At 58.7% G+C, this 18,531-nt stretch overlaps 1 protein-coding gene across 4 annotated transcripts in view; it reads left to right on the top strand.

Moving 5' to 3' along the window:
• The window catches only part of TMCC2 (transmembrane and coiled-coil domain family 2), a 40,430-nt gene extending 22,275 nt beyond the window's left edge, over positions 1-18,155 (top strand). For 2 of the 4 annotated variants that reach the window (XM_012759722.3, XM_012759731.3), the window contains 3 exons: positions 13,742-14,682; positions 15,927-16,062; positions 16,604-18,155. In XM_012759722.3, coding sequence (XP_012615176.2) covers positions 13,742-14,682; positions 15,927-16,062; positions 16,604-16,915 — 1,389 coding nt within the window. In that variant the 3' untranslated portion in view covers positions 16,916-18,155. Of the gene's footprint in view, positions 1-2,812; positions 3,632-12,337; positions 12,814-13,741; positions 14,683-15,926; positions 16,063-16,603 lie in introns of those variants that run through there. The other 2 variants (XM_012759762.3, XM_012759758.3) reach the window with 2 other exon arrangements.
• Positions 18,156-18,531: the final 376 nt, after the last annotated feature.

Genomic DNA, 18,531 nt, shown 5'->3' with positions numbered 1-18,531 from the left:
GCTCTTTGGTAACGTGTTTCTGTGAAGATGCACCTTCTGGCTGGGTCTAAAAGTGAGCACTGGCGGGGAGGGACCTCTGAATAACGGCCGCTGCCCAAAGCCCCACGTCCAGCGGGCGTGCGAGCCTTTGAGAAGCTGACGGCCTTTCCAGGAGGAACCTTCGCTGGGAGATTTTCACAGCACATTCGGGGCCTGAGATGTTTTAAGGCCTCACCTTGCCTCCTAAGCTGCTAAATTTAGCTGCTTTTCAACGTTGTTCTTTGCTCCTAAAAACCTATGACTTCTCAGGTTTCCCACCCTTCAAAATGTGTGGTTTGTGCTGGTTTTTTTTTAAAGGGAAAAAAAAGGAAGTGGGGAGATTTTTTAAAAAGGGGGTGGGAGAGAACCGAAGAACAATAAGGCAAAGGAAGAGAAAATAAAAAACGTAATATTTAAAGGCTATCAAAGAAAGAAGGGGCATGGCACAGAAATTAAGGGAAGAGGAAGAAGGATATGGGCGAGGGTGGAAACCAAGGGAAACGCAGTAGAAGACCTTCTGGATGTGCCGAGAGCAGAGCCTGTGCCCAGGGCCCGGGTTTCCTTCCAGCACACGCTTTCAGTATGGTGAGAGCCTGTCTGTCACTGCGAACTCAGGCCCAACTTGGAGGGGTACAAAGAGGGAGACCAGAGACCCCCCCAGCCTCAGCTCGGCGGCCTGCCCTGTGCATCGCCGGTGGCGACCACTACCATTCCTCACTGCGATGTGGCCTCTGTCTCAGCCAGGCGGGAGAGGAGGCGGCAGCGGGCGATGGCCAAGGCCGATGAGAAAGTGCACAGGACGCCACGTACCCGGCGGCCACTTGTCTTTGCAGAAGGGTTGCTCTGCAGTCCATGTCACTTCAGGGCCTGCTGCTTTAGCGATGGAGGTGGCTCTCCCCGCAAATGCCTGCCACCCTCTCGGCGTGGCTCCCCGTGGCAGCTACTTCTCTGGCTTTTTCTGTCCCAGGCCAAGTCTTCCAAATGCCATCTGGAATGCTGTGGGGTGTGTGTGTGTGTGTGCACATACACATGTGGTGAGGGAGCCTCAAGACTACGCTCCTGTTTTGGTAAAACCTACAAAGTGCCGGGCGCTTGCACAGGGCCCAGGGAGACCGTGGTCACGCAGACCATTTGCAGCCAAAACAGACTCGGCTGCAGAGAGTTTCTTTTTCTCTTTTTTTTTTTTTTTTTTTGAGACAGAGTCTCGCTTTATTGCCCAGGCTAGAGTGAGTGCCGTGGCATCAGTCTAGCTCACAGCAACCTCAAACTCCTGGGCTCAAGCCATCCTCCTGCCTCAGCCTCCCGAGTAGCTGGGACTACAGGCATGCGCCACCATGCCCGGCTAGTTTTTTCTCTATATATTAGTTGGCCAGTTAATTTCTTTCTATTTATAGTAGAGACGGGGTCTCGCTCTTGGTCAGGCTGGTTTTGAACTCCTGACCTTGAGCAATCCTCCCGCCTCGGCCTCCCAGAGTGCTAGGATTACAGACGTGAGCCACCTCGTCTGGCCTGCAGAGTTTCCGAGGCTCAGCTCCTTCACACTCTCCTGTCTCCCAAGGCCACGGGTGTCATTCCCTGCGTCCCCTTTGTGCAGGCTGCTGCTTTGCACGTGCTCCTGCCTCCTTGCAACCCGAGGCTGTGAAGCAGCGGGGACAGGGCTGGGGGCTGCAGGGCCTCAACAGCAGGGCAAGGATCTGGACCGGGTCTTCTGACTCCCAAGCACTCTGGGCCCCTGCAAGGCTCATCCAGAGCCCTGGGTGCCCAGCTGTGGCCCGTCTTCCTGCCAGACACACTCATCCTCTGTCTCCCCTTTACACACGCCTCCATGGCACCTGTGGGGGCCGAGCCTCAGAGCCTGTGCTGTCCCCACCAAGGTGGCAGAACAAGGATGGATGTGAGTCTAACGCCCAGGGCTCTGTGTCGCTTTCCCCGCCTTTGCCTCCGTGCCTGGGGCTCTCTGCGTCCTTGGCGCATTTGGGAACACTTCTCAGGTACAAAGACAGGAACAGACGGAGAGGGAGAAGGCTTGCTCTCCTGCTAGCTTGCCTCGCAGACATCCCCCTGGCTCCTATTTGTTTCTTTTCTCTTGGTGGACTCTTGGTTCACCCCTGAACCCCCTTTTTCCTGCTGCCGGTCATTGTGCTGATGGGTAAGTTGCTCCTGGGGTAGAGCTGGAACCTCCCGTTAGGGAGATGCCAGATGCCTGGGGGTGGGGGTGAGCCTTCCAAGGGCCAGTGTGGTCTTGCAGGCACCTCTGTCTGATGCTGCTGAGCCTTCCCAACCCCAGGAGCCTGGGGAGTAAGACGCACAGAGGGGGCGCAGGGCCTTGCGGCTCGCCCAGCCCCTCCCCATCGCTGTCTCCTGCTGCCACTGCCTTCTCTTCTTCCTTTTTTGCTTATAAGAGAAGGTTAAACATTTTAGTCTGGCCGGGCGCGGTGGCTCACGCCTGTAACCCTAGCACTCTGGGAGGCCGAGGCGGGCGGATTGCTCGAGCTCAGGAGTTCGAGAGCCTGAGCAAGAGCGAGACCCCGTCTCTACTATAAATGGAAAGAAATTAATTGGCCAACTAATATATATATAGAAAAAATTAGCCGGGCATGGTGGCGCATGCCTGTAGTCCCAGCTACTCGGGAGGCTGAGGCAGGAGGATCGCTTGAGCCCAGGAGTCTGAGGTTGCTGTGAGCTAGGCTGACGCCACGGCACTCTAGCGCAGGCAACAGAGTGAGACTCTGTCTCAAAAAAAAAAACAACAACATTTTAGCTTGGTGGGACCCAGAAGGGGACAGGGAAGGGATGTCTTGAGGATGACAAGACCGAGCTGTCTTTGTTTCTACCTAGGACAGAGCGGTGGTAGATGGACTGTCTTTCACTGCAGCTGAATGAGTTAGGTCACTGAGTCATTCGACATCGTCAGTACTGAGGGAAGGTCAGTCTTATGCTAGGCACAGTGGAAGGTCTAAATAGATATAAGATCTGATCCCTGCCTTCCTTATGGTTAACCGTTATGCAAGAACAGTGCTTGGTGCACAGTAGAAAGATCGAGTACCACGGGAGGGACATCATTTATATGAGTGGGAAGCTGCCGGAAGTGTTCTCTGACCCCACAGGTCAGAGCTGGCCCCAGAAATCAGGACCTGTGCATTGTGCCGGTGCCCGGCTTCCGTCCTCACAAAACACCCCGAGTCATCGGCCGCCACAAATGTTTGTGAAGTTTCTGTGAGCCCAGGGTGTGGGCACTCCTGATCTTGGTGACTTTGGCTGTGAGCCGTGGCACTGGCCCCCAGAGATAGCACTGGGTCCTTATCACTTCGCACCTTCTTGAGCTTGGGACTGCCCCATCAGCATGACCCGTGTCGACCGGCAGTATTTAAGCCCTGAGTCCCTCGTAGGCTCAAGTGGGTGCAAAATCCAGGTCGTCTTTGAACACTGATTCCGCCTGCCGTGGGAAGCTGTATCAGAGAGACCCAGCAGGCCCCTGGGCTCTTCCGGCCACCCCGTACTGCCGCTCAGTGCTCGCCGGCCTCCACTGTGGACCTCTGGCCCCCTCTGCTGGCCACTCTCAGGATTTCCTGCTGGGGCTCTCAGGATGAAGTCCAAGGAAGGAAAGATTGCTGTGAGTTTGCCACGGTGTTTTATCTTGGGTGTTTTTGCCTGGGCAATGCTGGGGAGGGAGAGCAGGGGTGGGACGTGGAAGCTAGCGGAGAAGTGGCCACAGTGGTGTCCAGAGTAGAGAGTGGATCCCTGGGACGGGATGTCAGGACTGAGGGATTCCCCCGGTGAGGCTGGCTGCCGCCTGCTTCCTCCGTGGTGGTGGTGGGGGTTACTGGAGTGGAGAGGCTGCGTTGGGAGCGGTGCAGCTCTAAGCCCGTGGGCAGGGCAGCAGGGAGAGGAGAGGATCTGGGTGGCGCTGGCCGTGTTAGGATCTGCTGAGGATCCCCCTCCGGGCTCCAGTCTTTTGGCTTTGGAGAGGTCCTCCTATCCCGGAAGCCTGGCTGGAGGCCACTTCCATTCTGAGCCGACGCAGGGGATGGGTGAGACCGAGCTGTGTGTGAGAGAGGGGCTTCCGATCGTGAGAGGTGTTTCTGGGCACGTGTGATGGGAGTGGCAGGGCGGGGCGCCCATCTGGGTGGGTGGACCATGCAGGTTGACATGTTACGTGTCCCCACGTAACCCCACCCCCTGTCGGTGCCTGCCACACCTGGGCATCCTCGTGCACACTGAACGCACAGTGGCGACAGCTGGACTTGGGGAGGGCGCCTCATCGGAGCTTGGTCTTCCCGCTCGGTGATCTTCCACGTCTCCTGCCAGATGGGAAGGAGCAGCCATGAGCCCCAGGGGAGGGGGAAATCTCCCAGAGCAATCCACCCCTAATCCCCAGCCCGGGCCTCAGACCGGAGATGGCGGCCGCAGAGCCCGGGAGCTCAGGCACGCCCGCTCGCAGGCCCCGGCTTCCCGCGGCCAGCCCCATGCTGCCCAGGGACTGTGACCCCGGGGGGCTGGCACAGGCCGCGGAGAGCTGGGGCCTTCGAGCCCCTGCAACCTCATCGCCAGCCCGGCTCCGGGAAACGGTGCCCGCACAGGTGAGGCCACTGGGGTGGGTGGAAGGTGAGAAGTTCACCGAGCAGGGCAGGGTTGGGGTTTGGGGCTGGAAAAAGGCCATTCCTGCAGTCAGGCCAGCTGTGCTCGCTGTCTGGTCTCAGGCAGTGGCGCCGTCTCCTCTGCAGTTATAGAGAGTGCCTTGTGGGTGGGAGAAGGGAAGAAACTTAGCTTGGCAGGTGTGGGGAGAGCACCTGGGGTCACGTATGGGGTGCCCAGGGGCAAGGGGACACCTTAACCCTGGCAAAGATGCCTCCAGAAGCCAGTAGCCGTGTGGCACTGCAGCTGGGGCCAGGGGAGCTGATGTGACCTTCAGTGGAGGGGTGTCTCCGGCCGTGGCCCCGTCTGTCTATGCAGAGACGGACAGGGAGAGGGGAGTGTGAAGGTCTAGTAAGCGCTGATCCCGGTGGACAGCGGGAGAGTCTAGAAGGAGCATAGTGTTGGGTACCTAGAACTTTTGGCAATTCAGAGGATGGAGAAGGGAGAAGACCCCAAGGTGAGAGGACAGCTCCGGGGCCCCAGCTGGGGTAGCAGGGAGAGAGGGAGCGGGCCCTGGGAGCCTGAGGGTGTGAGGAGGCAAGAGCAGCGTGCAGGACATTCATGCGCACAAAAGGGCTTTGTTCTCCAGAGGCCGGGCACTGAGGGGAGGGTCTGTCTGGTTTTGACCAGAAGCCAGGGGTGGCTCAAGCAGAAAGGCACAGTGAAGGGTCCCAGTAAATAGGAGGTCTGATCCCTGCCTTCCGCCATGTGGCGTGCAGCTTCTGGGACAATAGGCCGCCAGCCGTACCCTGCCCAGGGAAGCGTAGGTGCCGCGTGGAAGGATGAGCGAGTTCCCTTGTCTGTCTGCAGTCTGCACCTCCGAAATCTTGTCGCAGCGTGAGATGCCTTATAAAGCCACTGAGGGCTTGTGCTGCCCCTCGAATCCCCTATGTGGTGGGGGGGGGCCTCGCTGCGAGGTTTTCTCACCCCACTCTGCCCCAGGCGAAGTGACCCAGGTGTGCATACTGCTGCGTGTGGACCCCGTTAGGGGTCTAAGCCTTTGCTCCCTGCTGTCTGGAGAGAAGCCGCATCGGCTCCCAGGCACCCACTGAACAGGTGGGTGGGCTGTTTCCCCCCGCCCCTCTGTCCACCTGGGAGCGCTTGGGTCAGCTGCGATGGCACATCCAGAGCTGGACCGAGCAGCTTCCTGTTGCTCAGGTACCCCCCCCCCACCAGGAAGATGGAGCCGCCAGCCCAACGCGGCTACACCTGCTGGGTTGGGAGGACGGGGCCAGCCCCTGACTTCAGTAGAAAAATCTGAGTGTCCGCCATGTGGGGAGGGCCGCTGGAATGAGAGTCACGGGGCAGCGGTCAGCAGACCGGAGCATCTCTGCTGAGTCACTGTGGCCTAATTGCCCCGAGCCACCCTTGCCTGTGGGCTCTGACCCACCAGAAACCCAGACTCTGTTCCCAGGAGCAGCATCCCGCACGGGTGCTCGGCCACACCCGCAGACAAGTCAGGGTGACACCGGTTCTATTGTTCCAGCTGACAGGGCTGCCCTGCTTTCCTAAAAGGAAGCACAGGAGCCCAAGAAGCTCTTGTTCTGTCTTGTTCTTTGTTTTCTTTTTCTGGGAGTGACCTTACGTTGTCTTTCCAACCCCTGAGCAGATGGCTAGGGCAGCACGGTCCCTTCTTTCCTGTCGGCCTGCTGCAGGGACCCTGACGGGGCTATCTGTAAATTTGGGAGGGGACTGCCTGCCCCAGGGCAACAGGGGTCATGGGTGGGTGAGGGGCCCTCTGCAGTCTCTTGTGCACCCAAAGCGCCCACTCTCTGCAAGTGGCAGTTGGCTTCATGGTCCGTCTTGCAGAACTCTTACGGCACTTAAATTGCCGAAGAGAACGGCGGTTCACGTTTCACCGTTTACATAGCTAGTACCTCCCACCCCTACCCAGCCTCACTTAAGCCCGGACACTTTCTGTCCCAACCGTGTCTGCTCTGTGCCTCCTGAACCTCAGAGGTCCAGGCTGCTGGGCTAGCGCGTGGGGGGAAGAGCAGGCATCCTGTCCAGGGCTGGGTTAACATGAGGACGCTGAATGCGGGCCCAGGAGGAGGTGACAGCCCAGGGGAGGCCACGGGAGCCGGGGCTGGGGAGCCCTGATCCGGCAGCTCCCACATTCTGGCAGACAGCCTAATCCAGCTTCATTTAATGTTGCTGGAAGGGGGCAGGGAGGCGAGTCCCTGGTGCCACCAACGCCACGCAGAGGGGGCACCCCCAGGTGTGCAGGGGCCGAGGGTAGGTCTCACCGGAATGGGGAGAGGAATAGTGGCGGTTGAGTCCTGGACACTTAGAGAACGTCCCCTCTTTGTTTCATCCAGAACATCCATCAGCACTTCTTGGACCTCAGTCTTTGTAGAACAAGGTCTGTGGCCCTGGCCCTGGCTGGTGGGCTCCCTGAGCACGTGCCAGCCTGGAGCTAGAGTCAGGTACCTGGGGCGTTGCCAGCAGGACAGTGGGGTGAGGAGGCCATGAAGGAGGAGCCTCAACCTGGTGGTGCTGGCAGCTGGGCACAGACAGAGAGCTGGGTGGTAGGGGCTGTCGAGGCTCTGTGACACTCTGGAGAGGAGCAGTGGTACTGTGTGGCCCACCTGCACCTGCTCCTGGCTGAGGGGCCCCGGTGCACCTGCCTACTGCAGCCCGGGGCTCAGGTGGTCTGTATCGCCCCTCCTTTTAGCCACCCAGCCCAGAATGGGGGCATTGGGAGTGTGTTAGGGAGAATGTCTGCTCAACATTAGTGAGACGAAGGACCCAGACGCCCTGTGACCCAGAGCACACCTGCTCTGTGGTCAGACCCTGCTTGGAGCTATAGGCCAAGCCAGGAGAGGAGCCTGGCCTCCACACCCAGGCCGTGCACCATCACTTCCGTCTAGTTCCAGAACATTTTCTTCACCCCCAAGGAAACCCCAGACCCATGATGCAGTCACCCCCTCTTCTTCCCCCCATTCCCCAGCCCCTGGCAACCACTAATCTGCTTTCTGTGTCTGTGGATTTAACTATTCTGGATGTTTCATATAATGGAATCATTCAATGTGCAGCCTTCTGTGTCTGGCTTCTTTCCCTGAGCATAATGTTTTTGAGGTTCATCCATGTTCCAGCATTATCAGCACTTCATTCCCTTTTGTGGCCAAATAATATTTGTTGACCCATTCATCAGTTAACAGACATCTGAGTTATGTCTACCCTTTGGCTATTTGCCTTGGACAACTGTGTATGAGTGTTTGTTTGAATAGCCATTTTCTTTTATTATTATTATTATTTTAAATTTATTTACTTCTTTTTCTTTTTTTTTTTTTAGCAATACTTCAAGTTTGATGAATAGCCATTTTCAATGTTTTCAGGTATATACCTAGAAATGGGATTGCTGGGTCATATGGTAATTCTGTGTTTAACTTTGAGGACCTGCCAAACTTTTTTCCACGTGGCTGCACCATTTTACATTCCCACCAGCAATGCACAAGGGTTTCCATTTCTGCACATGCTCACCAACACTCAGTTCCTTTAAAAAAAAAATTAATATGGCCGTTCTGCTGGATGTGAAGTGTCTGTTGTTTGTGTGTGTTTGGGGGCATGTGCTATATTCCCTTTACTCAGTGTTTCATGTCATCCTCCTGAAAACCCTTTGAAATAAGTAGAATTGCTCCCCTTTTCCAGATGGGAAAAGTAAGTCTCAAAGAGGATAATGACATATACATGGGTATACCAGCTGGTGACAGAGGCAGGATCTACATCAGGGTCCAACTCCACATTTAGGGCCCTTTCTATTGCCCTGCATGGGCCCTGTGTCCTGTCTCGTTGCTGTTCTTTTTTGGCAAATGTCTTCCTCCTCGTGGTCTGTCCTGTTCCATCCCTCTGAACAGCTTCCTCATCTTTGCCTTCTTGTTCACCAGTTTTCCTTTCTTTGTTAAAGCATAGTTCCTCTTCGTACCTCTGCCTGTCTGCCAGCTCTTTGGCTTTGGTTACTTCGGTTGCCCTGTCCGTCTCCAGTCCTGAAAGGGAGCTGTCACCAGGGGTGTGTGTTCCGGGAAGGTGGGACATGGAGAACTCCCCGCCTTCCTCAGCTGTGCCTCCTCTCTCCGGGGCAGGAGAGCAAAGTAAGGGGTTCTGCGATCGGAGTCGGACCAGCAGATCCCAGGCATGGCGAACCTCCTGGGAAGGATGAAAGGGGCTGGTGACCAGCTCCAGGACCCCCGGCAGAGGATCTGGACCCCAGCCCCAGGCCCCTCCGCCCCACCGCCAGGCCCAGGAGTTTCTGTTATCTTGTTCGTAGGGAGTTTGTTCCCAGCCAGCTTCAACCCTGCTTTTCCAGACTGCTCAGCCTGTCAGGGCCCTGGGAGGTCCCAGGTTCCCTCCAGGGATGGGGTTCATGCTGAAGACCCCAGAGAGGAGAGGTGGAGGGATACAGGATGTTTCCCTTGTTCTCCAAACCCTGAAAGAACCTTCCCTCGGTTTGGCCAGCTTGTGACAAGGGCGGGTCTGAGTGCCAGCATGAGGCTGCCCCTCCTCCACTTGAGCAGGGTCTCAGCCCAGGCTGCCACTCCAGGCAAACTCCACCGACCTCCTTGGATCCCCTCTGTGCTGCTTTGACGGCAGGGTGGGGACTGGGATCCAAGGAGGAGGCTGGTGTGGGGGGAGGAGCCCTGAGATGCTTTTCCGGAGGCTCCAGGCTGCAAGCAGGGCTGAGCCCGGTCTCTGAGTCAGGATCTCTGTGGTCAGGCAGTTGTAGAAGTTGGCAGGGAGCGTTCTTCGGGGGAGTTAATTCAGATGTAAGTGGTTGCTGGGGTGCTTCGGTCCTGAGAGCAAAAGCCACGAACAGGATGTTGGTGTCTCCCGCACAGGGTTTCCCCAGCCCTAACCCCCACCCCCACACACAAACCACCTCCCTCTCTGGTTCTCATGCTTGCAGGCGCGTGTGCACACACCTGAGCTTGAGACTGGGCCAGGGGGCTGGGGTGGGCGAGTGGCATCTTCATGGAGACCCCTAGGATTAGGGCGAGCGTCGGGGAGGACGGCTGGGGATGTCACAGTGACGAGTCTGCAGAGGTGGGTTTAAACCTGCAGCTGCCATTCGGACGTTCCCAAGGATTTGCACTTGGGTGTGTAGAGCGCCAGGTGGGGCTGGGGGGAGCTTTCCTTTTCCTTGCCCTCAGTCCCAGCTACACAAAATTCCTGTTTATTGCTCCAGGGGCAGAGGACCTGGCTCCCCGCTGAGGGTGTGGTAGTGTTAGGCCCTGGGTTGTTTCTTTCTTTTTTTTTTTTTTGAGACACAGTCTCACTTTGTTGCCCAGGCAAGAGTGAGTGCTGTGACATCAGCCTAGCTCACAGCAACCTCAAACTCCTGGGCTCAAGCGATCCTCCTGCCTCAGCCTCCCGAGTAGCTGGGACTACAGGCATGCGCCACCATGCCTGGCTAATTTTTTCTATATATATATTAGTTGGCCAATTAATTTCTTTCTATTTATAGTAGAGGTGGGGTCCCGCTCTTGCTCAGGCTGGTTTCGAACTCCTGACCTCGAGCAATCTGCCCGCCTCGGCTTCCCAGAGAGCTAGGATTACAGGCCTGAGCCACCACGCCTGGCCAGGCCCTGGGTTTTGCAGTCAGACAGGATTCAAATTCTAGGTGCTTTACTTAGGAGTTGTGTAGTCCTGGGCAAGTTACTTAACATCTGTGGGCCTTGGTTTCCCCTTCTGTAAGCTGGAAACAATAATGCTACCTTCATTACCAGTTGTTGCTAGGATTAAATGAATTCACCCGTGTAAAACACTGGCTTTTGGTCCACAGTTGGTTGGATCAGCTGACGCAGAGCTTGTGGATAGGCAGGGCTGACTGTAGCTGTTATCCTCATCCTTGGTCCAAGGCATTTAGAATGGTGATTTGAGAAGAGCCCGGAGGCCGCAGGGAAAAGGTGCCGCCTCCCTGGAAGCCAGTGGAGCTGAGTCCTCCCTGGGGAGGAGAGTGCAGTGGGGACGTTCTGTGGCTGGAGACGGAGCAGCTCGGTCCAGGCATTGACGGTCCTTGCAGACCGCCGTGTCACCAAGGAGGTGGCCAGGCCTCCATGGAGGGCAGGGAGGAGCTGGTGTTCTGCTGCAGGAATCCAGCGCTCGAGTCTGGGTAGGGAAGAGGGGTGAGCAAAGGGGGCCGGGACCCCAGCCCAGGCCTCTGCACCCTCCCGTCAGGCCCCGGGAGTGTCCGTTCCCCTCTCATTCCAGGGGGTTTCACAGCCAGCGTCACCTCTGCTTTTCCATGTGAGAGCCACACAGGTGCCACATCCAGGGAGGAAAGGGCCAGGCTGCCAGAGGACAGCTGTGCCAGGCGGGGACTTTACTGTCCTTTATGGTCCTAAAGCACTTTCACTTTTCACACCAATATCTCGTTGGCTCCTCCCACTTTCCCCTGTAGGTGGGACAGGTGCTCTCTCCATTGCAAAGACAATGGCAGCCATGCACCAGAGACCCAAACCCATTTTTCAGATGTTCCTTCTCCCGGGAAGAGAGTGAAAGAGGGTTGTGCATCTTGGGAAGGACAGCAGCTTGCTTTTTTTTTTTTTTTCTTTCTTTTCCTTTTTAAAAGACAGGGTCTCTCTCTGTTGCCCTGTTGCTCTAGTCGAGGCTGGAGTGCAGTGGCATGATCACAGCCCACTGCGACATCGAACTCCTGGGCTCAAGTGATTCTCCCGCCTCAGCCTCCCAGAGTGCTGGGACTACAGGCGTGAACCACCGCGCCCGGCCGGGACAGTGGCTTTATAAGAGAGCCAAGTTCTTTGATTTGAAAGGCCATGTGTTGCACATAGAACTTAAATTTTGTGTAGTTCTATCAACGTGGAGTAAATGCGTTGCTGTAATACCTGAAATAAATTTAGGCCAGCTTGATTTCAGGCATTTTTTTTTCCTGGGGGAAAAAAGGATTGTGCTGCTTAGATTCAGACTCAGCATTTAATCAGTGCCTTCTGTCTGCCTCACACTACGCTAAGTGCGGACATCATCTTATGTCTTCCTCACAAGAGACCTGAGAGTAGCTGTGATTAATTCCCCCATTTTATGCGCACGGACCCTGAGGACCAGGAAAATCAAGAGATGGGCTGTTTGCAGTCGCTGCAGGGAACAAGGCAGGAGAGATATGTTTAATTGCAGGGGAGGGTTTTCAGTCCGACTAGTGTGACTGTTAGATGTTGGGACGGATCATTTGAGGGAGACAGTGGACTGGCTCCTTGGGTAGGAGAGGTCAGAGGTTCTGAGGAGCAGAGTCCTGAAGGTGGGAGGGCAGGGAACATGCGGGGAGACCCAGGCAAATGCAAGAGGACCTGTGAGCTGGAAAAGCCCCAAGGAAGCCCACGGAGGGGCCACCCTCCTCTGGCTCCCGAGTTGGGCCGGCTATTGTTTTCAATGGTGATTTCCAATAACTTTCCACCTTGGCAGAAATCGAGTCCATTGAGTGACTCCTGCCTGTAATTGGCATGGGCCACTTCCGGTTCTGGTGCGTGTGACTAGGCCACTTGCTTTGTGTTTAACCCCTTCCCCCATGTACATCTGCCCCCGCCCTGCCCCGCCCCCTCCCATACATATAAGGAGCAGGCAGATGACCCGGCCTCACTCGCAGTGTGCTGTGTGTAAAAATACGCGGGGTTGAGCCATTTCCTGCTGCTTCCGTTATTGCGTGGTGATAAGACACTGGGGACTCGGGTGTGGACAGAGATCCTCGGACGGGCCGAGGGGCCGGCCCCAGAGAGCTGGGCTCCAGGCCTGGCGCTTCCATCCGACCTCGCCCTTCCCATCTCTCCTATCTTCTGGGCCCTTTCCTTCCGTTCTCTCCCCCCCCCCCCCATCCTTTCTCGGCCTCTCTTCGCCTTTCCTTGACTCTCTGAGTTTTGTGCCACCCTGATGTGCTTGGGCAGCCGGACCGCCTGGTGGGGACTGGAGGGGGCTGTCATTTCCTTCCTCCGCATTCGCCCCCTGCAGAGCTGTGCGGCCGACACGCCCAGGCCCCCAGGCTGGCCCCTGCGTCCCTCGGCCTGTGAGTTACCTCGGGGGGCTTCAGTCCTCGGGGACCGGCCGGCAGGGCGGGGGGCGTGTGCTGCTCTGGCCGCCCTGGGAGGCTGGGAAGGGCCGCCTGCTCCCGCCAGCATGAAGCGGAAGAGGTTGCCAGCCACCGTGGAGAGCTGGAAGGTACGCAGGGGCCCGGGAGAGGTGTCAGCAGAGGTGAGGTGGCCGGAGGAGGGCAGGGACATGTGGCATCCGGGTGTAGGCTTTGGTCACCTCTCTGGGAGATGCCTGCTCAAGGCAGGAGCCTTGTGGGGAGGTTGAGTCCAGAGAGACCGTTTATGGCATTGCTGAGAAATTGAGCCTCCAGGCTTCAGTGAGGCCTCAGACCTGCTTGGTCCATGCGCTGGAGCAGTGAGGGGTCTGGGCTGGAGATTCTGTGTTTTCCCAGCTGTGTGTCCCTGAGCAACTTGCTTGACCTCCCTGGGCCAGAGGAGGTGATGACCCGCCTAGACTGCATTTGAGGGATGCTGTGGGGAGTGGGTAGGGAGCAGACATGAGACTCCCCTCATGAGCAGCCACCAGCGTGCAGCTGTGAGGGAGCGCTGCTGTGGGGCTGGTTGTATTCCTTTGAACTCTCTTTCCCTGAAGTTTCTTATTCACCTCGCACCCGTTTCTCAGGTAGAAAAACCAAGTCCTGCCGGGCGCGGTGGCTCACGCCTGTAATCCTAGCTCTCTGGGAGGCCGAGGCGGGCGGATTGCTCGAGGTCAGGAGTTCAAAACCAGCCTGAGCAAGAGCGAGACCCCATCTCTACTATAAATAGAAAGAAATTAACTGGCCAACTAATATATATAGAAAAAATTAGCCGGGCATGGTGGCGCATGCCTGTAGTCCCAGCTACTCGGGAGGCTGAGGCAGAAGGATTGCTTGAGCCCAGGAGTTTGAGGTTGCTGTGAGCTAGGCTGACGCCATGGCACTCACTCTAGCCTGGGCAACAAAGCGAGACTCTGTCTCAAAAAAGAAAAGAAAAACCACGTCCAGAGGCGTCCAGGGAGGGGCGTGCCCTGGGGCTCATGGTTTATCCGTGCTCCCTCTGCTTGCCTCCTCCCCCAGGTGGACAAGGGAGACCTGGTGGGCCTGAGCCTCCCTTCCGGCCCCGGCCACGGCGACACTGACGGCCCCGTCAGCCTGGACGTGCCGGACGGGGCGCCGGACCCCCAGCGGACCAAGGCCGCCATCGACCACCTGCACCAGAAGATCCTGAAGATCACGGAGCAGATCAAGATCGAGCAGGAGGCGCGGGACGACAACGTGGCGGAGTACCTGAAGCTGGCCAACAACGCGGACAGGCAGCAGGCCTCGCGCATCAAGCAGGTGTTCGAGAAGAAGAACCAGAAGTCGGCCCAGACCATCGCGCAGCTGCACAAGAAGCTGGAGCACTACCGCCGGCGCCTGAGGGAGATCGAGCAGAACGGGCCCTCGCGGCAGCCCAAGGACGTGCTGCGGGACATGCAGCAGGGGCTGAAGGACGTGGGCGCCAACGTGCGCGCGGGCATCAGCGGCTTCGGGGGCGGCGTGGTGGAGGGCGTCAAGGGCAGCCTCTCGGGCCTCTCGCAGGCCACCCACACCGCCGTGGTGTCCAAGCCCCGGGAGTTCGCCAGCCTGATCCGCAACAAGTTCGGCAGTGCCGACAACATCGCCCACCTGAAGGACCCGCTGGAGGACGGGCCCCCCGAGGAGGCGGCCCGGGCGCTGAGCGGCAGCGCCACGCTGGTGTCCAGCCCCAAGTATGGCAGCGACGACGAGTGCTCTAGCGCCAGCGCCAGCTCGGCCGGGGCGGGCAGCAACTCTGGGGCGGGGCCCGGCGGGGCGCTGGGGAGCCCCAAGTCCAGCGCGCTGTACGGCGCCCCCGGGAACCTGGACGCTCTGCTGGGGGACCTGCGGGAGATCAAGGAGGGACAGTCGCACCTGGAGGACTCCATGGAGGACCTGAAGACCCAGCTGCAGAGGGACTACACCTACATGACCCAGTGCCTGCAGGAGGAGCGCTACAGGTGGGCGCCCGCTCGGCCCCCCGCTGCCCCGCCGCGCCCGGGGGTGAGGCGAGGAGCACCAGGCTGCAGAATCGGGGGTGTGGAGGCAGACGGAGGAGCATCTAGGAGGCTCTGGGCCGCTGGAAGGGTCGGGGAGGAGGCCCCGAGGAGCCTTTCTCCAGACTGGTCAGGGCAGCTGGAAGACAGGATCTCGGGGCCCCGGGAAGGAAGGTTCCGCCCGTCTCAGGGTGATTTGAGGGCCCCTGCCTGGATTGTTATATGGTTAGTGCACAGAAGGGGAAACTGAGGCAGGGGCCAGCTGCACGGCCTCTCAGCTGGGGAGACTCTGGAGCCAGGTTACTTGGATTCACATCTCAGCTCTGTTATTTACTGTGCACCTTGAGCAAACTAGATAACACTCTCTGAGCCTGGTCTCCTTGTCCAAGAAGTGGGGATGCCATTGATCCCTGCCTCATAGGGTGAGTCCAAACCCGGACAGTCACATATGTAAACGTGCAGCATGAGACGTTCGAGCCTCCAGGCGAAGCCCTGAGGTCACCTGGAGTCAAGCTGGTGTCTGGCCCGCTCTCCTTCCCTCCCCCTTCCCTCCCGCCTCCCTTCCTCCTAGCCTGGGGCCCTGCTCTGCCGCTGGCTCTGGGCCTCTGGTCTGGCGCTTGGCACTTGCCATCCCTGGGGTTTAGGGGGATCTTTTCCTTATTTAGCACTTTTCCTTCTTTATAAGAAAAGCGTGAAGGAGGCTTGGAAAATTGAGGGGGAACCCTGCCGAAACACTCACCGCCCCGTACAACCGTGGTCTGGTGACATTCTGTGCCTTCGGAGCAGGGACCGTGTCCTGCCCATCCCTGCGTCCCTGGCACCCAGGCGAGCATCTCAGCCCGGGGCTTCAGAGCCCAGGCTGACGTCAGTCGGTCCTTAGCCGCCCCATTCACGAGCTGCGTGGCCCCGGGCGGTCCCTGAGCCTCTGTGCTTCAGCTGTGTCCTCCTGCAGCGGGGGGGTGGGGGGGTGGCACGAGTACCCATCTCCCGGGGTCATGGGGAGGCTCCCGCTGGAGGATGTGGGTGAAGCGTGTAAGGAGTGCTGTGTACATAGCAGGCGTCCATTGTTGTGGCTGTTAAAATTAGAACAGGGCCGGACACGTGGGGTGAGCTGAGTCATCGTTTGTTGAGGGAATGAATGAGTCGGCTCTGGGAGACAAGGCCACCTGGGGCGCCGGGACCGGTTTCACCCCTTCTCCCTCCGCCAGGTACGAGCGGCTGGAGGAGCAGCTCAACGACCTGACCGAGCTCCACCAGAACGAGATGACCAACCTGAAGCAGGAGCTGGCCAGCATGGAGGAGAAGGTGGCCTACCAGTCCTACGAGAGGGCTCGGGACATCCAGGTATGCCCGGGGGTGACCTGGGAAGGTCCCTGCCGTGCTGGGAGAGCGGGCAGCAGCAGAGGGTCGCGGTTCTTATCTCGCAGGGGATGGCGGGCGCAGGCTGGGCCGTTGGCGGGGCAGATAGCACACGGATAGACAGGGCGGTGTGGGATTGGGTAGAGATAAGAGCGAGGTGGGCCTGAAGCCCACAGCGTGCACTGTGCGAAGGCCAGGGCCAGGGCTACCCGTGCCCCTTCCTCCTTGGTGGCAGCCTTGCAGATGGGTCCTTGGCACTGCCAGGCTCTAGCCTGCCCCGAGACGGAGCTGGGAGCGGGCCGGCCCCTCTCCTCCCTATTAATCAAGACTCCCGTTTCCTAGCGTCCTCCCAGACAGTCATCACCACAGGGCTCTGCCCGCAGCTACTGCCCATCGGCCTGCGCCCCTCCCGGCCTTTGGAGAGGGGGCCCTGTGTATTATCACCTCCTTGGAGGGGCAGGCAGGGCTCCGCCCGGGGGTCCTGCCCGTGCCGAGCCCCCACGTGCCAACCCCTCTGCCCCTGCAGGAGGCCGTGGAGTCCTGCCTGACCCGGGTCACCAAGCTGGAGCTGCAGCAGCAGCAGCAGCAGGTGGTGCAGCTGGAGGGCGTGGAGAACGCCAACGCGCGGGCGCTGCTGGGCAAGTTCATCAACGTGATCCTGGCGCTCATGGCCGTGCTGCTGGTGTTCGTGTCCACCCTCGCCAACTTCATCACGCCCCTCATGAAGACGCGCCTGCGCACCACCAGCACCGCCCTCCTGGTCCTCGTCCTCTTCCTCCTCTGGAAGCACTGGGACTCCCTCACCTACCTCCTGGAGCACGTGTTGCTGCCCAGCTGAGTGGCCGGCCCGCCCCGCCCCTGTGCTCTCCGGCCCCCAGCTGGCCGCCTTCTCCAGGAGGGACCCCGGGACTTCTTGGCGTCTCCGGTTTGGCCTCCTGCCCAGACTGTCCGTTCCAGCAGCTCCTGCCCCCCTGTTTGTACTTGCTTCTGTCGGACACCTTCTCCCCGTCAGCCCGGGGGGAGTCTGGAGTGCAGCAGCCCTGGCTGGAGACGGTGCAGGCTCCTGGGGCCAAATGGAGCAGAGGACGCTGGGGTTGGGGTGTTTTGGTTATTTATTGTCACACAAGGACTTTTCCCAGCTGACCTGGGGATGCCCTGGGTCAGGAAGGCCACTAAGAATAGGAGAAGGAGAGGGCTCTGCCTCAACTTCCCCGGGGAAGAGTCCACCGTGGAGAAGGTCGGGATGAAGGCAAGAGGGCAGGGAAGGAGGCTCTGCCGGCCCAGAGGGTGCCGGGAAGGCAGGGGTCCCTCGGCTTCAGGTGCCTCCAGGGCCAGAGAGCAGGCTCAGAGCAGCTACTGCAGCGGAGCTCGGGCCCCCACCCCTCTTCCCTCCAGAGCTGGTTCGAGGCTGGACCCTCCTGTGATTCGAAGGATGCTGGCTCTGGAGGTCAGGTGCGATGTGGCTTTGGACTCGTGTTTCCCCTGCCGTTCCTTCTGCCTGTCGCCGGACCTGCTACTTTCAGGGAAACAGGCCCCATGGGCCCTGAGCCTTGGCCTAAGCCCTTAGGCCTCTGGGAGCATGTTGGGTTTTATTTATTTATTTATGTGTCCCGTACCCCATAGCCCCCCCATCTTCCCCGCTGAGCTCCAGGGAGAGGTCCGTCCTTCCTCTCTCTGCAGCCAGGGCTGACTCTTGTCCTCTCGGGGACTTCCATACCATGTAGCCCCTAGCTGATCCTGGCTGGGAGGAGTGGGACCAAGCCACCCTGCCCCATTCTCTCGAGGCAGCCCCTAGCCGGGATGGGATGGGAGGAGCGTGGCCTCTCTTTTATACATCTATTTATTTTGTGAGTGTGTCTCTGTGTGGAGGAGGTTGTTTGTTGCTTTATTTTTTTTTAAGGCTCTGGAGTGTTGTGTATGGTTTCTTTTCACCTCCCGGCCTCCCCGAGGGCATTTCCGAGAAAGAGAGGGGATTTCTCCGCAGAGGCCAGGAGAGTCCCCTGGGACAGGGAGAGCAGTGCCTGCCAGCTGTCATGCGCCCTCCCCCAGAAATAAATATCCTCTAAATTTTCAAACCATCCTGTCTGGTGCTGGTTGATTAGGTTGTCTCTCTGGGAAACCCCGCGCCCGCCCCCCATGGCCACGCTCTCTGGGCAGCTCAGGCTGGGCCCCACCTGTTGGCTGGCGCCTTGTTCTTCCAGGATCCACATCGGACTAGGCATCATCCACCCTTCCCGCCTGGCTTCGTGTAGCCACAGCTCTGGAGTAAGTGACGCTTCCGGGAGGGATGACACCCACCCATCCAGCCCTCCCAGATTGCTCTCTGGGTGGAGAGGAATTGGAGGAGAGACTTCCATAGCCTTAGCGTGGAGCAGATGAGCTGCCGGAGGCCTGGACGACAGCAGTCGTGCCCAGCCATGGCCACGAGAGGGCAGCAGAGTCCTTACTCTAAGC

The sequence above is a fragment of the Microcebus murinus genome, chromosome 23 (genome assembly GCF_040939455.1).
Source record: "Microcebus murinus isolate Inina chromosome 23, M.murinus_Inina_mat1.0, whole genome shotgun sequence".
NCBI classification, from domain to species: Eukaryota; Metazoa; Chordata; class Mammalia; order Primates; family Cheirogaleidae; genus Microcebus; species Microcebus murinus.
The sequence above is the reverse complement of the archived record's forward strand: the minus strand, read 5'-3'. Positions and strand labels throughout refer to the sequence as shown.